General features: G+C 40.9%; 1 protein-coding gene across 2 annotated transcripts in view; it reads right to left on the bottom strand.

The window, feature by feature from the left end:
- Positions 1 to 18493, bottom strand: part of map2k6 (mitogen-activated protein kinase kinase 6) — a 33592-nt gene extending 15099 nt beyond the window's left edge. The window contains exons 1-7 of one of the 2 annotated variants that reach the window (XM_038735290.1): positions 18144 to 18493; positions 5798 to 5861; positions 4851 to 4899; positions 4110 to 4223; positions 3030 to 3149; positions 1099 to 1215; positions 908 to 959 (exon numbers count right to left, since the gene is read on the bottom strand). In XM_038735290.1, the coding sequence (XP_038591218.1) occupies positions 908 to 959; positions 1099 to 1215; positions 3030 to 3149; positions 4110 to 4223; positions 4851 to 4899; positions 5798 to 5861; positions 18144 to 18234 (607 nt within the window). In that variant the 5' untranslated portion in view covers positions 18235 to 18493. Of the gene's footprint in view, positions 1 to 907; positions 960 to 1098; positions 1216 to 3029; positions 3150 to 4109; positions 4224 to 4452; positions 4782 to 4850; positions 4900 to 5797; positions 5862 to 18143 lie in introns of those variants that run through there. The other variant, XM_038735291.1, reaches the window with a different exon arrangement.
- Positions 18494 to 19060: the final 567 nt, after the last annotated feature.

Raw genomic sequence — 19060 nt, forward strand, 5'->3', positions numbered from 1 at the left:
ACTGGTTGATTATGCCACTTAAAGGAAAATTTAAGGACAGCGAATTACAATTGAGTCTGATTTTCGTAGGTTTGACCATAATTTCTATCAGCTGTGATTAAATTGTGCTCACCAAGCTTAATTTAGACGTAAAATGGAAAGAAAAACTGTGTGCACAGCTTCAGTCAGTAGAGGCCAAGGAGACAGTCTGTAAATTGTATTAATACTCTTTTTAGAGTGCAGCAGTATAAACTGTAACCCATTGGCATATTATCGCCTTTAAACTTTGGTTTCTTTAGTAAGAAAAAAAAAAAATATCTCTTTTATTTTATCTTGACATTTTATCCTCTTATTAAGTTGATACCAAACAGCTGCCTATTTACATCTCCAGCAGACACAGACTAACATTCGTCGGGAGTCATGTTTCTGTCCACGTGATGAATGTCCAATATTCACTCTATTTTAGTTCTGGTTTAGTTTCCACCAACTCACACAATTCACAAAATATCTGCTTTTTAAACTGATAAGATCGCTGAGAGAGAACCAAAACAAGGCGGGAAAGAAGGTCAAAAAAATGAGCTGAAAGACTCTAAAACAGGTAGAGCTGGAGGGGACTGCAGAGTCGGATGCTTATAACCCGTGAATTCATCACACTGTTCATTCAAACCTACATTGCACAGCTTTAAATGGAGATTAATGTGAAAAATCTGCACTGCTTAACATCTAAACACCAATGTTACAGACAAAAATAAATGCAGGCTTGATGTTCACTGTAGATTTTAACATCATAAGCAAACGGAAAGGAAACCAATGGCTGTCAGAAAGAAAGAAAGAAAGAAACTCAGTGCAGCTGAGTGATGATGCATCACAGTAGTGGATATTGACACTGTCTCTGAGAGGTTTAATGGGTTTCCACTCAGGCTCTTACCTCTGTGTATGACTTGCAGATTGCTGTGCAGATGCTCCAAAGCTTTTACTATCTGTAATAACATAGGCCATTAATAAGCAAATGAGAGTTACATAACAAATATCTGTCATTAAGCTAACACGAGCTTAGCATTCACAGGAAGTATGTCGTTTGGAACTGATTTCTAATTGTTCACATTATGCTGAACCCACCGAGACGGCGATCTTTCCCAGGATGTCCTCGGGGATGACCATGCCCTTCTCGATCACCTGCTTGTAGAACTTGTCGAGGGAGGTGTCCATCAGCTCCATGCAGATCCAGACGTCGCCCTGGCAACAGACAGCCCGAATTTGGAAAGAGATCAGGAAAAATGGCAACAAACAAAGCACCAGGACGCATTCCAGACAGACAGGAAGCGGCAGATTTTCCAGCGTTTGAGCCACGACGAGGAAATCCTGAACATCCACTCACTGCTGTAGGAAGTTATCTGCATCCGTAAATCTTCACAAGTGTTTGTCGTTAGGACACACTGGTGGTTCTAGTTTTGCTGCACGTGAACAATGGGTGCAGATTTGGACGATTTAGTCTAACTGATCCGGCTTGTCACAGATACATCAGTCTAATGAAATATATCTAATATATGTGGCAATAGATGCTCTTTAGGCTGCGTTTTCACACACCGTCAGGAGGGTTGGACATCATTCGACATCTCTTTCAACAAAACTAAATGTTTCTGAAAAAAAACGATTTAAATTAGAATCTGTCTGATCCAAGAAAGCTAACTTTTAGTACTTGAGAGTACCGATTTCAGCCGGTACTAAAATGTATTGAGGTTTGATTCACCATCGGCATTGCTCACAGCTTCAGGGCTTTTTATGCAACAACTGAAAGGTGCCTAACAAAACTGTAATCAAAACATTTAAATACTGTATAAAGTTAATGAGGTTCGGGAGCAGGGACACACCTCTACCACACCTCCAATCACCTGTCAAGGCTACATACACCACTCCGCTCAGCCTGCCCTGCTTGTTTTAGATTACTCGATGCAAGACAGACAACGATCCACGCTCAGCAGCACACGCTTAACAGCACGCTTGTTTCAGATCGCTCGACAAGTAGTGCGAGAATAACATGACCGCGACACAGACACCTGTCGCTCTCTCTGCTGTCTCTGTCCTCATCGCTCAGAGACACTTTGCTCTGTTTGACTGTCTCTCTGCTGCAGGATGCATAATTCCCTCTGAAGCGGCTGTGAGCTGCACTTTATCAGAGGTGCTGTAGTTTAGATTTGTGTGGATATGTGGTGAGATTTATTTCTGATCACAAGTGTTTGCAGTTTTTCTACCTCTGATGAAGAGCAGTGCTCTCAACTCATCCAGTACAGCCCCAGATGGGCTCTGTGTCTGTCAGACGGTCTAAAGGGGATAACCACTAGCATATCAGCAGAGCAATATTGCAGCGTAATGCACAGCAGAGGGGCAGCTAGATTTTGTTCAAATATAATGACTTCATTCTCATCAGATAACAATTTTATTCTCGTAATATTTCGACTTTAGTCTCAAAACATTATTCTGCCAATGTCAGAGATCACAGATCTGTGCGAGAGATTCTGAATGTGCAGAAAGTTTTGGACATGAGCAGAAAACCTGCTGAAACACAGGAGCTGTTAAAATACAGTCGCTTCTAACTGAATTCAAATTGATTAAGCTAATTTATCACTGAGGCGAAAAGGTGCCACATGCACATGTAAGAGGTTACTTCAGGCATGCCTGCATGTACAGGAATGTATACTCAGCAGGGATGAAATTAAATGTGAAAAGTTGATATACAGGAGAAACATATCTGACAGCAATACAAAATGCCTGAGAGCCTTACTGCATCCTGACTTTTGTGTTTCCTTTTATATAAATAAAGACATTCCATCAATAAATTGGTGCAGAAATTACCAGAATGCAGGAAATTAAGTGTTTAAAGCCCAAATTCTGAAAGCAGGTGAAAATATTCAACTAGATTTCTGGGCTGGGCTAAACCCCCAGTGTTTCAAGAGCCTGGAAAGGCCCCTGTGATTCACAGCCCTCTAGTTCAGGCTCTAGTTAGACTAGTTGGCCCGTACCTGTGCAGCCTTGTAAGTGTAACTTGTTACCTCTCTGAATAGTGCTCCGTAGAAAGTGACTGTGTAGAAACAGTCCACCGTCCTCATGGAGATGTCCAGGTCCATGAGCAGCCTCTTCTGCTCCTGCGTGTTCACTGTGGCCCGAATCCGCTGATCGAGGACGACAGGAAATGAAAAGGTTTGAAACAATAGAGATGACAATAGATGACACGCATCCTCATTCATGTGGATGCTTCTTATTGATGGTTTGTAGCGCTAATGTGAAGGAAAACTGAATATGTGCCGATGTACAGAGTGGGTCAATGTTGCTCTGAAATTAAGATTTCTCTGTACATGATAATGAAGTAATCTACCTGGGACACTGGCTTGTACAGTGCTCGACTGGCCAGTGACAATCAGATTTGCATTACTGCAAAGGTTAAACTTTTTCTGCCAAACAGCTGTGTTGTTCCAGCCTCTGTGCCAAAACAGTGGCGTCATTCAGTGCGTTCACATGCACCTATTAAACCAGGACACAGCCAGCTTTCTGCAGTAAGCTTATTTCTCAAATAAATAATAATAATTCGAAATTTAGCTGGCGCTTTTATCCAAAGTGAAAATTGCTGAAAGAGTCTTGCTCAGGGACACACTGGTGGATGTTGCAGTGGGGAAAGATCCGAGGTCTCCGAAACCACAGACATGTGTCTTATCCACTGTTCCACCTCTAAATTAAACCAAAAAATGTTCTTGTATTTTAAATAATTTCATCCAAAATACGACTGAAACTTGCACACAAAGCAGTTTCCACCGCATGACCTGGTTTCTCTGAGAAGTCAGCTAGTAGGTACGTTTGCGTGCATATACGGCCGATTGTCCAACCAAACTGCTGAGCTGCATTGTGGGTAAGAAAAATTTATGGAATAACAAACAAAATATCCCTGTTTTTTTACTGTACATTGTGAATCCGACATTGATGGAGGACTATCTTAAGTGCATGTAAATGTACTGACTGAAAAGATCGCGGAGGCAGTGCTAAAGTTCATCTGATTCTGTCGTTCATGCACTGAGTGAAAGCACGAGAGGTTCTGGAAAAGCAGAAGTCGACCGTCCTCTGGTCCGCCTTTCCCTCACCTTCACAGCCATGATCAGGCCGCTGGGCACGTGCCTCATCTTGTCCACAACGCCGTACGCTCCACGGCCGAGCTCGCCGATCTGTTCCAGGTCATCTGCCTTCACTTCGAAATTCTATTCCAGAAACAATGAGGAAACAAGGCCAGGTGAGAGGCGGGTACAGACACACAGGAAGAACAGGTCGGTGGCCTGCTGGTACCTCTCATCTCTGTTTTAAAGAACATGTACAGCTACTCTGCAAAATGTCTGAATCACTGCGCACTGTCTCCCTCACAGTGCAGCAAGATGCAAAACACCTTTTCACATTCAAGCTAAATAATAAATAAAAAAATCATTCACTGACTTCTGGCCAACTGGAGAAGAGAAAAAGCAGGCACCTCTGCCAATGGAAAATTCCACTTATTTGATGAGTTTAAAATAAATATTTTTACTGCCTGATGGTCAATAAAAGGCATTCCAGTCTCCCCACAATCAGAAGTGTTCAATTCGGCTGTAATGTTCATCGGGGCGTTCTTTACAGCCAACAGACCCTTTATTAAGGCAGCCTCCGTGGCTTGAGAGAAAACCAAAAATACACTGGGAGAAGGGAAAAAAAGTAAACAGTGGAGCGTTATGTAAGAGTCCAAGGTAAGAGAAAAAATACATAAACCTTGAACGGGATTAGGAAAGGTGCAAAGATGAAAGTAAATATGTCCCGATCCAAAAATGAGTCCAAGAAATGAGCCAAAGAAATAAAAGTACCTTCTCTCCGATGGTTACACAAGCTTTTGAATCCAAATCTCTGGGGGGTCTGAAACACACAGACAGACTTTTTATTACATACAAACTGGTTAAATAACAATAATACAGAAAAGCAGAAAGTACATGTCAGAAAAATCTCAGGGGAAAAATGCAGGACGAGCGTGACGTTAAAGATCTGTCAACGCTGTCCACCAGCCTGACAGACAAACAAAATGCAAACAAACAAAATGCAATAGATAGAATACAATAGAATAGACCAACAAATAAATTTAAAAAAACATTGTTTTTGAAAAGATTTTTTTTTAAACCTTGGTAAGAATAATGTGAACAAACTCAAGGTTCACTTCCCAGGGTTTTCAGGAGCTTTCAGCCTTCTCTCAAGGTCGTCAACATTATAAAATAATAAATAAATAAATAAATAAAGTTTTAAAACAAATGAGAAAAATGTTTAAAAATAACAAACTTTAAACTATATATTAAGAAAATAAATACTAATGTAATTGTAACTAATAAAATCAACAAAGTGAATGCAATAAAAGCACAGATTTACGATTTGTTTTAATATGGCTGAAAGTCTGACCCTGACATTTCATTTCAAAGTTGGCTAGAAACCAAAACGCCTCTGCTGCTGCAGGTTTCTCAATGAAGAGGATTCACTTTAAGGCAAGACTGAACATTTCGTTTTTCTGCAGCGCAGAATGATTTTTGGCCTCAGCTGCTCCACAAGCATCAGCAAGTATTCTGTATGAAGTCTTCTCGTGCATTACCATCGTTTAAATTTCCTTCTCCTGTTAACTGCTCTTTGTGAGATTTAACACACTCAGCATTCTGATTTGGTTTAAAAGCAATCGGGTCTAGCGTAAGTGCAAAACAGGATATGACGATCAATAGAAAACCTTTGCATGGATTTAAGCATTGGACGTGATGAAGCATGATTGTAAACTTACACTGCGGCGGGAGGAGGCTGCTCAAACACCTCCTTGGAGAGCTTGAGCACCGGCTTCCTCTTACCTGCAAACACACAAAATACAACAAACCACATTAGAGAACTGAGGTCAGAGACAAAAACCTTCAAGGGTTCTATGGTTTATGTCACGGTAAAGATCCTTTAATATCTTTCTGAGTAATGTTACAAATCAGTGCTGGATTGACAGTATCTTGACTTATTTTCCACAAATGTTTAAATATACAAAGACTATATAAGCATTTAGGACGGCAACTAACGATTATTTTCTTTATCGATTCATCTGTAGATTTGTTTTCATTAATTCACCAAGTCATCATTTAGTTTCCAGAGCCAAGGGGACATATTTAATTTAATTTAATTTACCTTTAAAGCAAACTTTATTCAGTTTACAAAGATATTTAGAAAAACAGCAAATTTCTTCAAATTCTAACAACTGAATTTACATCCTAAAGCATGATTTTTTTCCCCCCCGATTAAAGACTTTCTGTTGATGAATTGACACGGTTATCTTTTTAATGAAAATTGTTTTGTTTAGACATAATGAAGAAGGCTGCAGCAGTGCCAAAGGTGATATCTTCACAACTGGTTCTCAACTCAAATACACTCCAAGGATTAATCGATTATCCAATAGTTTTATTCGTTTTCTGTAAATGAATTCTCTCAGCTCTAGTCCAATGCCAATTTTGTAATAGTTTAGTCTGAGTGAAGTAAAAGCAGAAGGATGCAGACTGATGCGACTCCAGAGGGGCTGGTCCCACTGGCGGCCGAGCATACCAGGAGATGAAAGCATACTCAATTCTTAACATAGCTCAGGAAGAGAGAGCGGTTGATCAGACTTCATCCTCTTAAACCTTTTACTCTCAGCAAGAGTGTGCAGCCTGTAAATCTTATCGTATGAACGTTCTATCAATGTACAACTGAAATGACAACTAAAGCAAATTCATTTTAAGATTTAAGAAGAAGGAAACTTCAATCAAACCTCAATAACATTTAGAGTGACTCAGTGCTACTTGTGATTCTCTATGACGCAGATTTGTGCTGAATAACCGAATCCACGTATCTCTACTCCAGGAAGATTCAATGTGAAAACACTGACGAGTCGCTGCTTCTGTCCAGAGCTTAGCCATCAGGCACTTCAGAACTCCCACTGATGCAAAATGACTCAAACTTCCTGCAGCCATCTCTCTAAACAAAGACCAACACAAAATGCTTCGTCTGTGTTACATCCAGTCTAGAGCTGTTTTTTTTTTTTTAAATGTCCTGTTGATATAGCAACTGCAGCAACGACCTCAACGAAGCTCCATCTCATCATCGACACTTACGGTTGGATGCAGTGAGTGACTCCAGATCCTAATTGAATGAAACAGGGGTTGAAAGCAAGAAGAAGAAGAAGAAGAAGAAGAAGAAGAAGAGGAGGCGGTCTGGCAGCCCAGGTGTGCTCGCTCCATCTGGAGATGCTGCACTGATGGTTTAACGTCTGGGCGCCTTGTTAACAGGACGTCACAGGTTCATAAGGGTGTGACCGTGTGTGGGTGGTTGCCTGACTTGTCTTTCATACAGGCTCTGGCTCAAACCTCCCCAGACTGGCTTATAGCAGTTGAACCCAGTCAGAGTGTCTCCTGCTCTGGACAAAGGTGACTCCAGGCGATGCCTCTGATGCATCATGCCTTTTTTTACCCCCTGCGAACGCTTGGGAACGTGTGTGAAGCTCTGAGCAGCTGACGCACAAAGCTTTAAAACAATATTTAAAGTCACAGCGGTGTGTAACGCCCCCTGATGTCATAATGAGCTATTAAAAGTAAAACTGAAGGTGTGTCTCTTCAAAAGAGGAACAACAGGGCAGGAGGAATAACTGAAATTTCTCACATTGCTGTCTTGTGAGAAAATACAAAACACATGTAGCTGTGGACAGATGTGACATTCAAAACACAGCCCTGAATGCGTATCACTCAAACACACACTCACACACACACAAACACACACATATACCACCAGTGTGTCCTGTTTTGTTGAAACAGGGTGTGACACTGCTGTGCTATGCGGCCCTCCACCGGCGGCCTCTTGCTGCCTGCCTCCTGGTCTCCACTTTCCAAAGCAGCTTTGTTGCACTAAAATGTCAGTTTCAGCCCCTCCTACATGCATTTACGCAGAATGTACACAGACAACAATAGTAACTGGAAACCGACACTCTGCTAACAGGTACTAGAAAAAAACAACCAGAGAGGGAACAACTGCAGCAAGTCTGCACAATCCTCTCAATGTGTTACTTTAATGCTATTAAGTTTTTTAGAGTTAGCTAAAATATCTGGCATTAAGCATTTCTGATTTTGAGATTTCTGTTTTTTTTCATTTAGAGTTCATGTGCGTGTGCGCGTCTAACAGTTTTTGTCAATTAGGCCACAGCTGCAAGGATTTGACATAATGACCAAATGAATAATCTTAATTTCAGGCGCTGGAGTAATTAGTTGATCAATCGATTAACAGAAATTGAATCATCCACAATTCTGATAATCAACTAATCTCTTAAGTCAATAAATTCTCTCTCAGTTTTCTGTCCATTTCATGGACCAAACAATGAACCAGTTATTCGTGAAACTAATCATCAGATTGATGGATTATACAAGTTATCATCAGGCGTTTTCTACCAGATGTGGTGGTGAATGGATGGAATTTGTACAAAGGCTGAGAAACAACTTTTGCAGAAACAACAAATAGCAGCGCATCAGATTTGGACTTTCTGCACTCCTCAGCATATGTTTAAAGGAGGACGAAAGATAACACAGTGAGCAAAATCCAAAGTATAACCACATTATAGCAGGACCAACCAATTCTGGGCATTTTAATTAATATCAATATTTGTTTAAAAATAACTCTTTCTTTGTTAGTGGGAGAATTACAGTTAAAAATGGTTGTCAATGTTTTGATTAGGACACTTTGTGAATGCCTTTAGAAATGCAGTGTCTTTAGCACTGATTATTTTTACTGATGATTATTAGCTGACATTTACATAAATTCTGAAACAGCTGCAATAAACTAATATCTGCCTATACTGAGTCTAAACTACCAGGGACAAGGACAAATGTCCTGGAGTAGATTTACTAAGACATTACTAAGTAGACATTAATAGGAAGGAAGAAATTCAATATTTGTAGGTACTTGAAACACAGCTGCTAGCCTGCTGCTAACACTGCTCGCTAATCTTAAAATGTCAACAACACTGTAAGTTCTGTTAATCGGTGTGCACAAATTATGAATTTAAGAGTACAAGTAGGCCTTTTAGGCCTTTTCTCTGCACTAATGGATCCAGATGCACATCAAAAACTAATAATGGTCTAACATTCTTCCACATTTCACTGACATTGGATTTATGTGATAACAGGATGGAAAGCAATAACTACAGGTTCCACATGAAGAGGATCAATACATACTTTCATCTCCATTAGATCAGATGATTGACCTCAAACAATGTTAGAACAAAAGATTCACTGTGTGATTACAGTGAAGCGACATCATCCTTTTTCTTTCACCACGAGTGTGAACACTGACTGAAAAATCTTCTGCCTTATAGCCTTCAGCACTGAGATCATGAGACAAGAGGCAGCATGCTCAAAGGAAGAAGATTTATTCTCCAAAACCTCTGCACGCATATTAAGCTCAATGCATCGCAGTCCCTTATACACACACACATGCGAGACACACCATCCCAACATGAATAATGTGGCTGCAGAAACAGATTTGTATGTAAAGAGCAGTAAGTCATAAGAGGCAGGTATTGGCGGGCTGCGTCTGGTGGTGGCGATCCAGCAGCCACGCATGCAAATCAAACTGACAGGCAGCTCAGTGCTGCATGTACAATGACATGTCTGAACCAACAGGAACGCTGGATTCTGTGTTTGCAGGGCGGCACTGCTCGAAATCCTGCTGCCACTGACCGAGAAGAATAGAAAAGAGTAGAGTGAACAGAAGTGTAAGAAAGAGAGAGGAGGTGGGGGGGTCGGAGGATCAGAGGATTATGTAATCTATGTGGCTGTCGAGAATAAGCATGTGCTCTGCTTTGCTTCATTATACAAACGGGGAAAAGTATTCAAGTAGCAATTGGAAAGTAGCAATCAGTGACTTTATTGATTCATTGATCAACAATTCATCAATTAATGAGTTCAGTCATTATTTATGTAAAAAGGCCCAAGACGTCACTTGGGGGTGTAGGGACATTTCAATACATTTATAGAGAAATGAGTTATCGATTAATCTTAAAAAATATTAATTGATAATGAAAATCGTTTTTTGCAGCTCTGGTAGCAAAAATACTCACTTAGGTCAAACATTCACTATTGCACATTATTAAAAGTACACAAGTATTAGTAGAAACATGTACTTAAGTATAAAAAGTATGCAGAATGTCTCATTTCTGTGTGTTACATATAGTCAAAAAATATAAGACTGCATGTAAGGATTATTTTCATCATTAATTCATCTGCCAAATATGGTGGACCTCTTTGGTCCACACAGAAATATCTAACAACTACTAAAAGGTTTGACATGAACAAGTCTAGTGTCAATACTTTGATGCATGACCAAATCCCTACAAAGCTAATAACATTCCCATCATCCTCAGCTGCACTTTGTGTTTACTGCTAAATCAGCCAAAAAAAGTTAAACTAAGACACGGTAAACAAATCATCATGTAACGATTGTCGCTGTGAGCATGTTAACACGCAGACGTTAGCATTTAGCTCAAAGCATCACTGTGTCGTTACAGTACAGCTTCACAGACTCGCTAGCGTGTTTCAGCACTAACACTATGTACAGTGGGGAGGCACCACAATGAAAACTCTTGGCCGAAGCCAAAACCGAATATAATGAAAAACTTTCCCAAATACTGAACAAGGTTTTTCAAATTTTTTTTGCCATTTTTTACCATTGCATAAATTAAACAGTCAAAATGTGCTTTTTCCTCCCCCTCAGTGTTTCCCACAGGATGTGGAGAGACTATTTACTAAAGTAAATTACATGTGTCCATTTACTTTTAATGGTAATATAATCCAATTAATCTTATTTCCATCCTGTATAGACGCCTTATTTTGAAAACCGGACGTTGTCACCTCGCACTAAATTCATCAAGTCCGACTGTTGATAAATAATGTTGTATGTGGTTCTTGCGTAACATGAAGACTTGACAGCCTCTCTTCAGGTAGGACTCTCATACTATAACACTCGCCTTTGTAAAGAGACAAACTGACAGGATAAAGTCTCTAACCTGCCTGTCAGCTCGCTCTGGGCTGTTTCAGTTACCATAAAGGCTTGAATACGTGTGCACTCCAAATTTAGGTGCGGCTAGCTTAACTGCCTTCTCACAGATAAGTGACAGAAACACTCAAAGCGGTTCAGACCGTTTGTTGCCTTTTTCTAAGAAGTCAGTCACAGATGGAGTGGATGTGCCAGAGACAGTTCAGCAGAACAGCATCTGCAAACGGCGATTATTGCTTCTTTCTCAGACACTTTAAAATGCTTCCACACTGCCAACAAGTCAACCTAATTGTTCGGTAAAATTTATTTGGTCTTTATTAGGCCTAGCCCTGAAAGATTAATTTCAGTTGCCGAACATTTGTGCATCCCTAATGTACAGTATACTATCATTACTGATGCATTAACATGTAAGGAGCATTTTAATGATGTATGTGGTGGAGGTGGAGCAGATTTACTACTTGTAACTACTTGTTTTTTTATGAGTAAAAAGCTACAATATTTCCCTCTGAAGCCGTGAAGTAAAAGTATTAAGCAGTATAAAATGGAATTACCTCCGGCTGACTTTAATACAGTTAACGTACCTAAATACGCTCCACCAAGCTGAATAGGAAACATGGTGAGCAAGCTAAAAATATCCCATTTCAGATGTTCTCCAGATTTGGTTGCGTAACTCAAATACACAATTCATTCCTTTATTCTTGCTGAGCTCAGCATCAAACTTGCATACTGTGGTAGGCAATGTGGGTTAATTAAAAGCAGCAGTACATATCATTGCCAGTGATTTGCAGCACATGAGCTCAAGTATGCAGTAAAATGCCAGATTGAGGCCACAGGAGATGGGTGTCTGTGCTCCCAGTTTCTGCCACACCCGGCATGAGCATGCGATCAGCCTTGTCATGCACGCGTGTCAGTTTGTGAGCAGTGAAAGCAAAAAATAATGCTGACTGGAAGGTTTGCAGGCCAGAAACAGAGACCGGGTGCACGCGGAAAGCCTCGGTGCGTAAGGGCAGGTGATGGCCGGCCTGCGTGATAATGAGCCCTGGATCACGTGGACACGCGGGCCCCGCTGCTAACCCACACATGCACTCCGGCTGGAATTCCAACAATCCCAAACGTTCCTCAATGGAATTCCACAGAGCCAAGAGACGACAGATCAATCACAGGAGGGTGGAAGGCAGTGAAAAGTGACATAAAGGAAGGACACGAAGAGACAGAGAGCAGAACACAGGGAGGGAGGGGGGCCGGCTGGTAGCAGAAAGAGGTTTGAAAATAACTCCAGCCGGAGCCCAGGGCTGTTTGGCCCGCTCTAAGCACCCTGGCAGTTTTTGAGATACTCTACACTTCCAAAGATGGCAGCTCCTTTAAGTTACAGCTGTTGGAAGCTCCTTTGGGTATCATGCCGTCATCGGCTCACGCTACACTTCCTGTGCAGTCGCAGAAAGAGGAGAGTGTCCGAGTATCAGCTTCAGGTCGCCTCAATGCGAGAACGCTGCCTCCACTGACTGAATCCAGGGCAAACACCTGAGACCACAGAGGCACGGACGCGACATGTACCTCGAGGCCCAAATAAAGTGAGAGATAACAGAGATGTTGCAGGTGCATCTTGCAAATGAAGGCCGTAGCAGCAGTGGATCAGAAGCACCGCTTTAACATGAAGATGTCGCCAAGCTCTTGCCTGGATAAAATAGCTTCATATTCTTGTTTAGAACTTTATGTATATTGAGAGCTAATATAAACTGGAGTCAATGTCTTCTATGTTTCAACATACATACTGAGAACGCACAATGTAACGGAGCCCTACGACCATGTTTGTCCATATCCGAGCACTGCACACATTCTACCGCTCACCTAGGGCTGGACAATAAAACAACAACAATAATTATCACAATGTAATTTTTTCCAATAACAATAAAACAAATGTTCAAAAGACTTTCAATAAATGTTTGATTTTATTCACTTCAATCATACATCATAAAAACGTTGTATTAAGATGTTGAAAAAAGACCTAATTTTACAAAGATTTTATCATAATTGTTTTGAATTTTCTACCTCAGATTTGTGAAGTGATCCACCGTTTGGCCTCAAGTGTTGACCATAAAGAAGAGTTTAAACCACGACTGACCATCAGGTTTCTTCAACTTTCACTTAGGAGCAAAAATCAGCCTTTCAACTTGAAAGAAATAAAGATTTGATACATATCGTGATAATTATCGACATTGAAAGGTATGAAACTTTTTTGGCCATATTGGCCAGCCCTATGTTCACCTAATCTACTGCCAGGAAACATGTGGAAATCAAGAATGAGTTCAGGAAACTTAAAGAGAGCCAAACTTTAAATCTCATTATGGTTTTACAATCAAGTATTGTTCTGTTTTGGCCCCATTCAGACACGCACTACATTCTGTGACTGCATGTCAGTCAGCACCCAATTTACTTTTCTGTAAAAGCCACAACAGCGAACTGACTGGGTCAAACGTAGTAACATTTGTAAAACTTCCAACACAGCTCAAGCCCGAAATGCATGCAGTCCCATTAAGAGGCTACATGATGCACATGGTTCATTTATTATAGGATCCACCAGTGAGAAACAGAGTGGAGCGTCCCTTCCACTCAGGATGGCCAACAAACAGGCTTTCTACTGCAAAATACTTAAAAGACGGAGTCACTGATAAAACCTCTAACAGACATCTGCTCAAATTATGCTTTCCACATCCACGCAGCCCTGAGGGTCTGTGTCACGTATATCATCATTGTAAATTTAATATAAGACAGATCAAGCATTCATCCCCAATTTGCTGAAATACAATTTCTGGCCAATGAATGCGGCGCTGCTGGTGGGAGCTGGTGATGAGTTGTTTTATTCAACACAAACAAAACACAAGTGCTTTGGAAAAAAACAACAAAAGCAAACAAGCGTTAAAACTGCTATCAGCTCAGAGAAAATAGCTGCCTGCAACCGCTTTCTAAATCACCATCCACATGTGGAGTGAAATATTTTGGAATAACTAAATTCACGTTGGGCTGAGACGCATGTGCAAACACATTTCCCTCCACAGTCATTTTAGCTTCAATCTTTCTATATATTTTTCAGACAAGGTTGTATCAGTTGCAGTGAAGGCCACTGGTGATAAAAGAAACATAGTATACATGCACCGTGCAGTTAGAGGGAGCAGATCGATCTGCACCTGAAATAAATAACGTAATAAGTTGCGTTCACTATCTTGATTTGCAAGGCTGTGCTACGGTGCACCACCTGCTGCCATCATGACCTTTTTAAGCTTTATTGCAAAAAGCAGAGTCACAGTAATATCTCCCAATTGCATTATACACCTCTGCTTGCACACACACCTGTGACAAAGTGGGAAAATAAAACAGGAATAGTTTGAAATATCCTAAATATTGTCACTAACTCTTGCCATCAGAGAAGTTTTTGCGGTCTGAATGCATGCATGCTTAGTCAGTCCCTCAACCCCCCCACCCCAAAATGCTCTGAACAATTCTGTTATTGCAGCGAAAAGGCCGCTATAGGCCTGGAACTGGACCAACAATTGGCCCGTTGAAACAGCAAATTTAGTATCTGTGCAGCTGAAAACACGGCCTCCATTTGCATGACAAACGGGACGTTTGTGGAGGGGTGTGAGGGCCGGCCGAGGCTGCAGGGGGACACGAGCTGGGAGGACCGCTGTCACTCTGCCATCGGCCAGCCGAGCACACTACAGCACTCAGCACAGTACAGCGCACAATAATGAGGGCAAAAACTGTCTGGGCCTCACAGGGCAGCGATCGAGGAGGAGACACAAGACTTAACATGCATCTGTGCCAAATGATATGAGAAGGAAACCAACTGCAGGATGAAGTGACTTAGTTCGGTCTGGCATCGTTTGATTTAAACACAAGGACAAGTGCTAATTTTAGGTTTGCAGATTTGTACTCATTTCCTTCAAGTTATTATGAACCACTCAACAAAACAATCTCAAGTGTTGTGTGTTGGTAATAAATGGTAAGGTTTCATGTTTACTTATTCTTTGATCAGAGAGCTCCGGATTTTATTCAAAATTAAAAACTTTTTAACCAATTTTACACTATTTCATTTAGGCAAAGTTCTGCTTCCTGTGTTCAGACAAAACTGAGGGGGGGGGGGGGGTTGTAATAAGCAGAAATTCTAGCGTATTCATCCAACAGTCACGAAGCAACATTTATTTGGAGTCATGTTTCTGTCCTTTTAGCTCTGGTTTGGTCTCCACCAACTCCTGAGAAAAATGTCTTTAGCTGTTAAACGCCTCACTTACTTCACCAGCCACTCGCTAACTTGGTCTGTCTGCTGTTTGGTGCTAAGCAGGTAGAGTACAGAGAGTTTATCAGTGCTTTTTCATTTAAAAAAATCAGGGGACATAAAAACAAAACAACAATAAAAGACACTAAAATGCTCCATAGAGCTGACAGGAACTGCAGAGCTGGATGATCATTTTCTGTGGGTTCATAACTACGAGCAGCCTCACATTAAATCCACTGTCAATGTGAAAATATTAGTAACTGCTGCTTTAAAGTAGGCTACGGTATTGAAATGCATATTTTTTAGTGGTACCAAAACTCTGGAACCAAAGGCCGTTACCTTTATTTTAAAGTAAAACTATTACTTACACGTGAACACAATTTAATTGTCTATATTAAACAATCTTAATTAATTTGCATTTAAGTGCAAACAGGTGGTGCCCTGTACTCCAGGGAGCATTCGTAAAAAGCACTATGCCCTGTTGTCCCGTCAGTAAAACTGGACCATTGTTGTTGGTTTCTTTGCTAACACAAACTGGAGGAAAAAAGTGAGCCGTGCTGAACAGATAATCACAACAAACCATCTGAGAAGTAACGTGTAGCACCATATATTGTGAGTTAAGGCAAGTTGGTTTGCTGCCACAAATCCGAATCAACTGTTAGCAGCCAGCAGCCTGATAATCAGACTGAAATGCCATTTTGTTTCACTTCATAATACTCAACATACCGGACTTGTTGCAGAAAAAAAGTGGTTAAAAAAGGGAACCTGAGCTAACCAGGCCTTTTCCTTGCAACTCAAATGAGGCAGAGGTACTTTAACTTAATAATTCAAATTAGTCTATAGTATGCGTTATATCTCATATGTTCAAAGGTGAGTTTTTGAAAAACAGACAGCTGTAGCAATGACAATTCTTCTTCTAATCAAGAAATCTGAAGATTTTGTTTCCCGAATTAATCATTTAGTCAGACAAAAATGAAAAAAGTCCACCACAATCTCCCACATCCCAAGGTGACATCTTCCAAATTTCTTGTTTTGTCTGAACAACAGTCCAAAACCCCAAAATATTCAATCTCCAGTGATATGAAGTTGAAAAAAAGCATCCTCACACTGGAGAATCTAAAAACCAACAAATGTTCAACAAGCATTGTTGCTTGGTAAATAAATTATTTTTTTTTTACTTTAGGGATGCAAATATGTGCTGATTATTTTTTCAATTAACTGTTCTGGTCTATAAAATACCAGACAACACTTTCCTGATGCTCAAGGCCATGTCTGTTTTGACTTTACTGTCACATCAGCAGCAGAAAAGCAACAAATCCTCACAAATGACGAGCTGGAACTGAGAACGTTTGGCATTTTTACCTTGAGAATGACTTTATGATTAATTGATTATCAAAACAGTACTGGTTATTTTTCCTTTCTATTTACTAATCATTGCAGCTGTAATTAGTTATTTGTTTCAACATTACTAAAGAGTCATGCTTTCACACAGCTGCCGCAGAGCCACATCTTCGGCCTAGAGATGACCGACAGGTAACGTCAGTGGTAAAGTCAAGACAAAAACTTAATAATAAGTGACTTATCAACCAATCGATTAATCGACTATTCATCTCAGCACTATGTATGTACATGTGCGTTTTTTTTGCACCGTACAACTTCAATGAATGACAACAGGAACCTACTTTTGCTCTCAGGAAAGTCCCAAAGCGACTCATTCATCTACAATAAAAAAAAGGTGCATTATTCATCACAAGATTATCTGACTGCAACAAAACAGTTCCTCTGTGGGTGGACAACTGACTGTACCAAATAAACTCTGAGGCTCTGACCATCAGGGGCTCTCTCTCTTACCTGTTCATGTCTTGTACAGCCTCTGAGTGTGTGTGTGTGTGTGCTCTACATGTTGTGCAATGAACCAGCCTCACTTTGGACTTCTTGGAAAACACGCAAAGGGGAGGAAAGAACGCCTGAGCTGCTTTCACTGCAGCTGTTTTTTCTTTGCAAAGCTGCATTCACTGATGAAGATAAGAAGCTCTCAGGCTGCAGGAACGCCACTCCACAGCTCCTCCTTTGCTGCACGGCGATAAGTTGGGGTCAAAGTGTGACATGCATGCTATTGTATGCATGCTGAGGAAAAAGCCGAACATCAGTGGACAAGCACCCAGGGGTTCGACACATATCCAGTTGCCTGGACAAAAGCAGCAGCTGACAGAATGGGACTTTTTGCTCGGAGACTTGTATTTTAATAACCTAAACCCCTAAAGCCCCTTGTACTTGAACTCACCACCACTTAAATGCTCACAACAGATTCTATTATTAGATTTCCATTTTCTACCCCATAAGCAGAAACAAATCTGCTACCAATAAACACTCAAACTTGACCACTGACAGCTGCATGTGTGTCACGTCATGTTGCCGTCCTGCGCCAAACTACGCATATCTGTAGCACTGCACGCGATACGGCTTTCATTATTTACCTTGAACAATGTGCATGAGCCAATCATCAACTCGGGCAGAGTTTATTATAAAGAGTTGTAGTGTCCATGTCTGTCTCGTGACTATTAAAGGCGCCCTGTACCCAACATCCCTTCCAGTACGCTGCAAACATGAGTGAGTACATACACAGCATCGTCTTACCAGGAACTGTGCAAGGGGAAGATCTTAAACAGGAAATGCAACTGACCCTTCTAAATCATCTAACTTTAAAATGCACCGGCCGTGCTCGACGTGCAGCGGTGCATGTTGCAAACCCTGCAGCAGTGATTGCATATCGGTAGTTTTGCACAGATCGGTTTAATATTCTTACCTCCCTTTGGCTGAGACATTTCCCCTTTGCTTTGATGAGGGGGAGGGGAAGCACAAAAGACTTTGCCTTCTTTCTCACTCCCTCCCTCCATCGCCCTCGCACTGGCGCTTCAGCGGCTTGCTTTGCAACAAAGATGCAAAATACAAGCCTCGATCTTCATGCACTTGGAGCTTTTTTGCGTCCGAAGCGTGCGTGTCCGTGCAAAGAGCGATCTTACAATTGCACAGCCCCCACAGGCGTCGGGAAGCGAGGTAATTTTGCAATTGCACTGCAAAGAATTCTCCGCAGCACTTACATGATGGGCCAAGGCTGGCAGCTGAAAGCTCCCTAACTTGGATCAGTGTGAGCCCCTGCGAGAGAACGTTCTTCCTGCTTGGAGCGCAGAGGACACTGGGAAATGTAGTCCTAGGAGTACTACAGCGATTAGACAGCGGACTTGTTTGCATCTCAGTGCTGGTTTTGTTTTAACTGGCGCTTTGTAACGAGGTGTGAAGTGTGGTGTACAGCGGTAAAAAGTGACAGGATTATGCTTTAGGTAGGTGAGGTAGCAGCATTCAGGGAAATATTGTTCTGCACACCTATTTATCCGGCTGATGTAGTAGGGCCTACTTTGCAAATTAATGAAGATGACTAGCTCATGAAAAATAATACATTATTGTAAATTACACAACTTTCAAAAAAGAAAAACTTCATTACAAGTCCTATTTAAGTCCTGTTTTCAAAACTTGACTTCAGTGAAAGTACAAAAATCAGCTAAATGTATTTTAAATATCTAAAGTAAAAGTAATTAATATAATATACCATATTATTGGAATGCTATTAATTATTACTAATATTATTCATTTGGTCAAGGTGTAGCTGAAAATAAGGAAATTATAACTATAGCTTTCAGATAAATGTAGTGAGAATATCTGTTG

This window comes from Micropterus salmoides, unplaced genomic scaffold (assembly GCF_014851395.1).
Source record: "Micropterus salmoides isolate LMB-PRFRI ecotype aquatic unplaced genomic scaffold, ASM1485139v1 Ms_hic_scaffold_21, whole genome shotgun sequence".
NCBI classification, from domain to species: domain Eukaryota; kingdom Metazoa; phylum Chordata; class Actinopteri; order Centrarchiformes; family Centrarchidae; genus Micropterus; species Micropterus salmoides.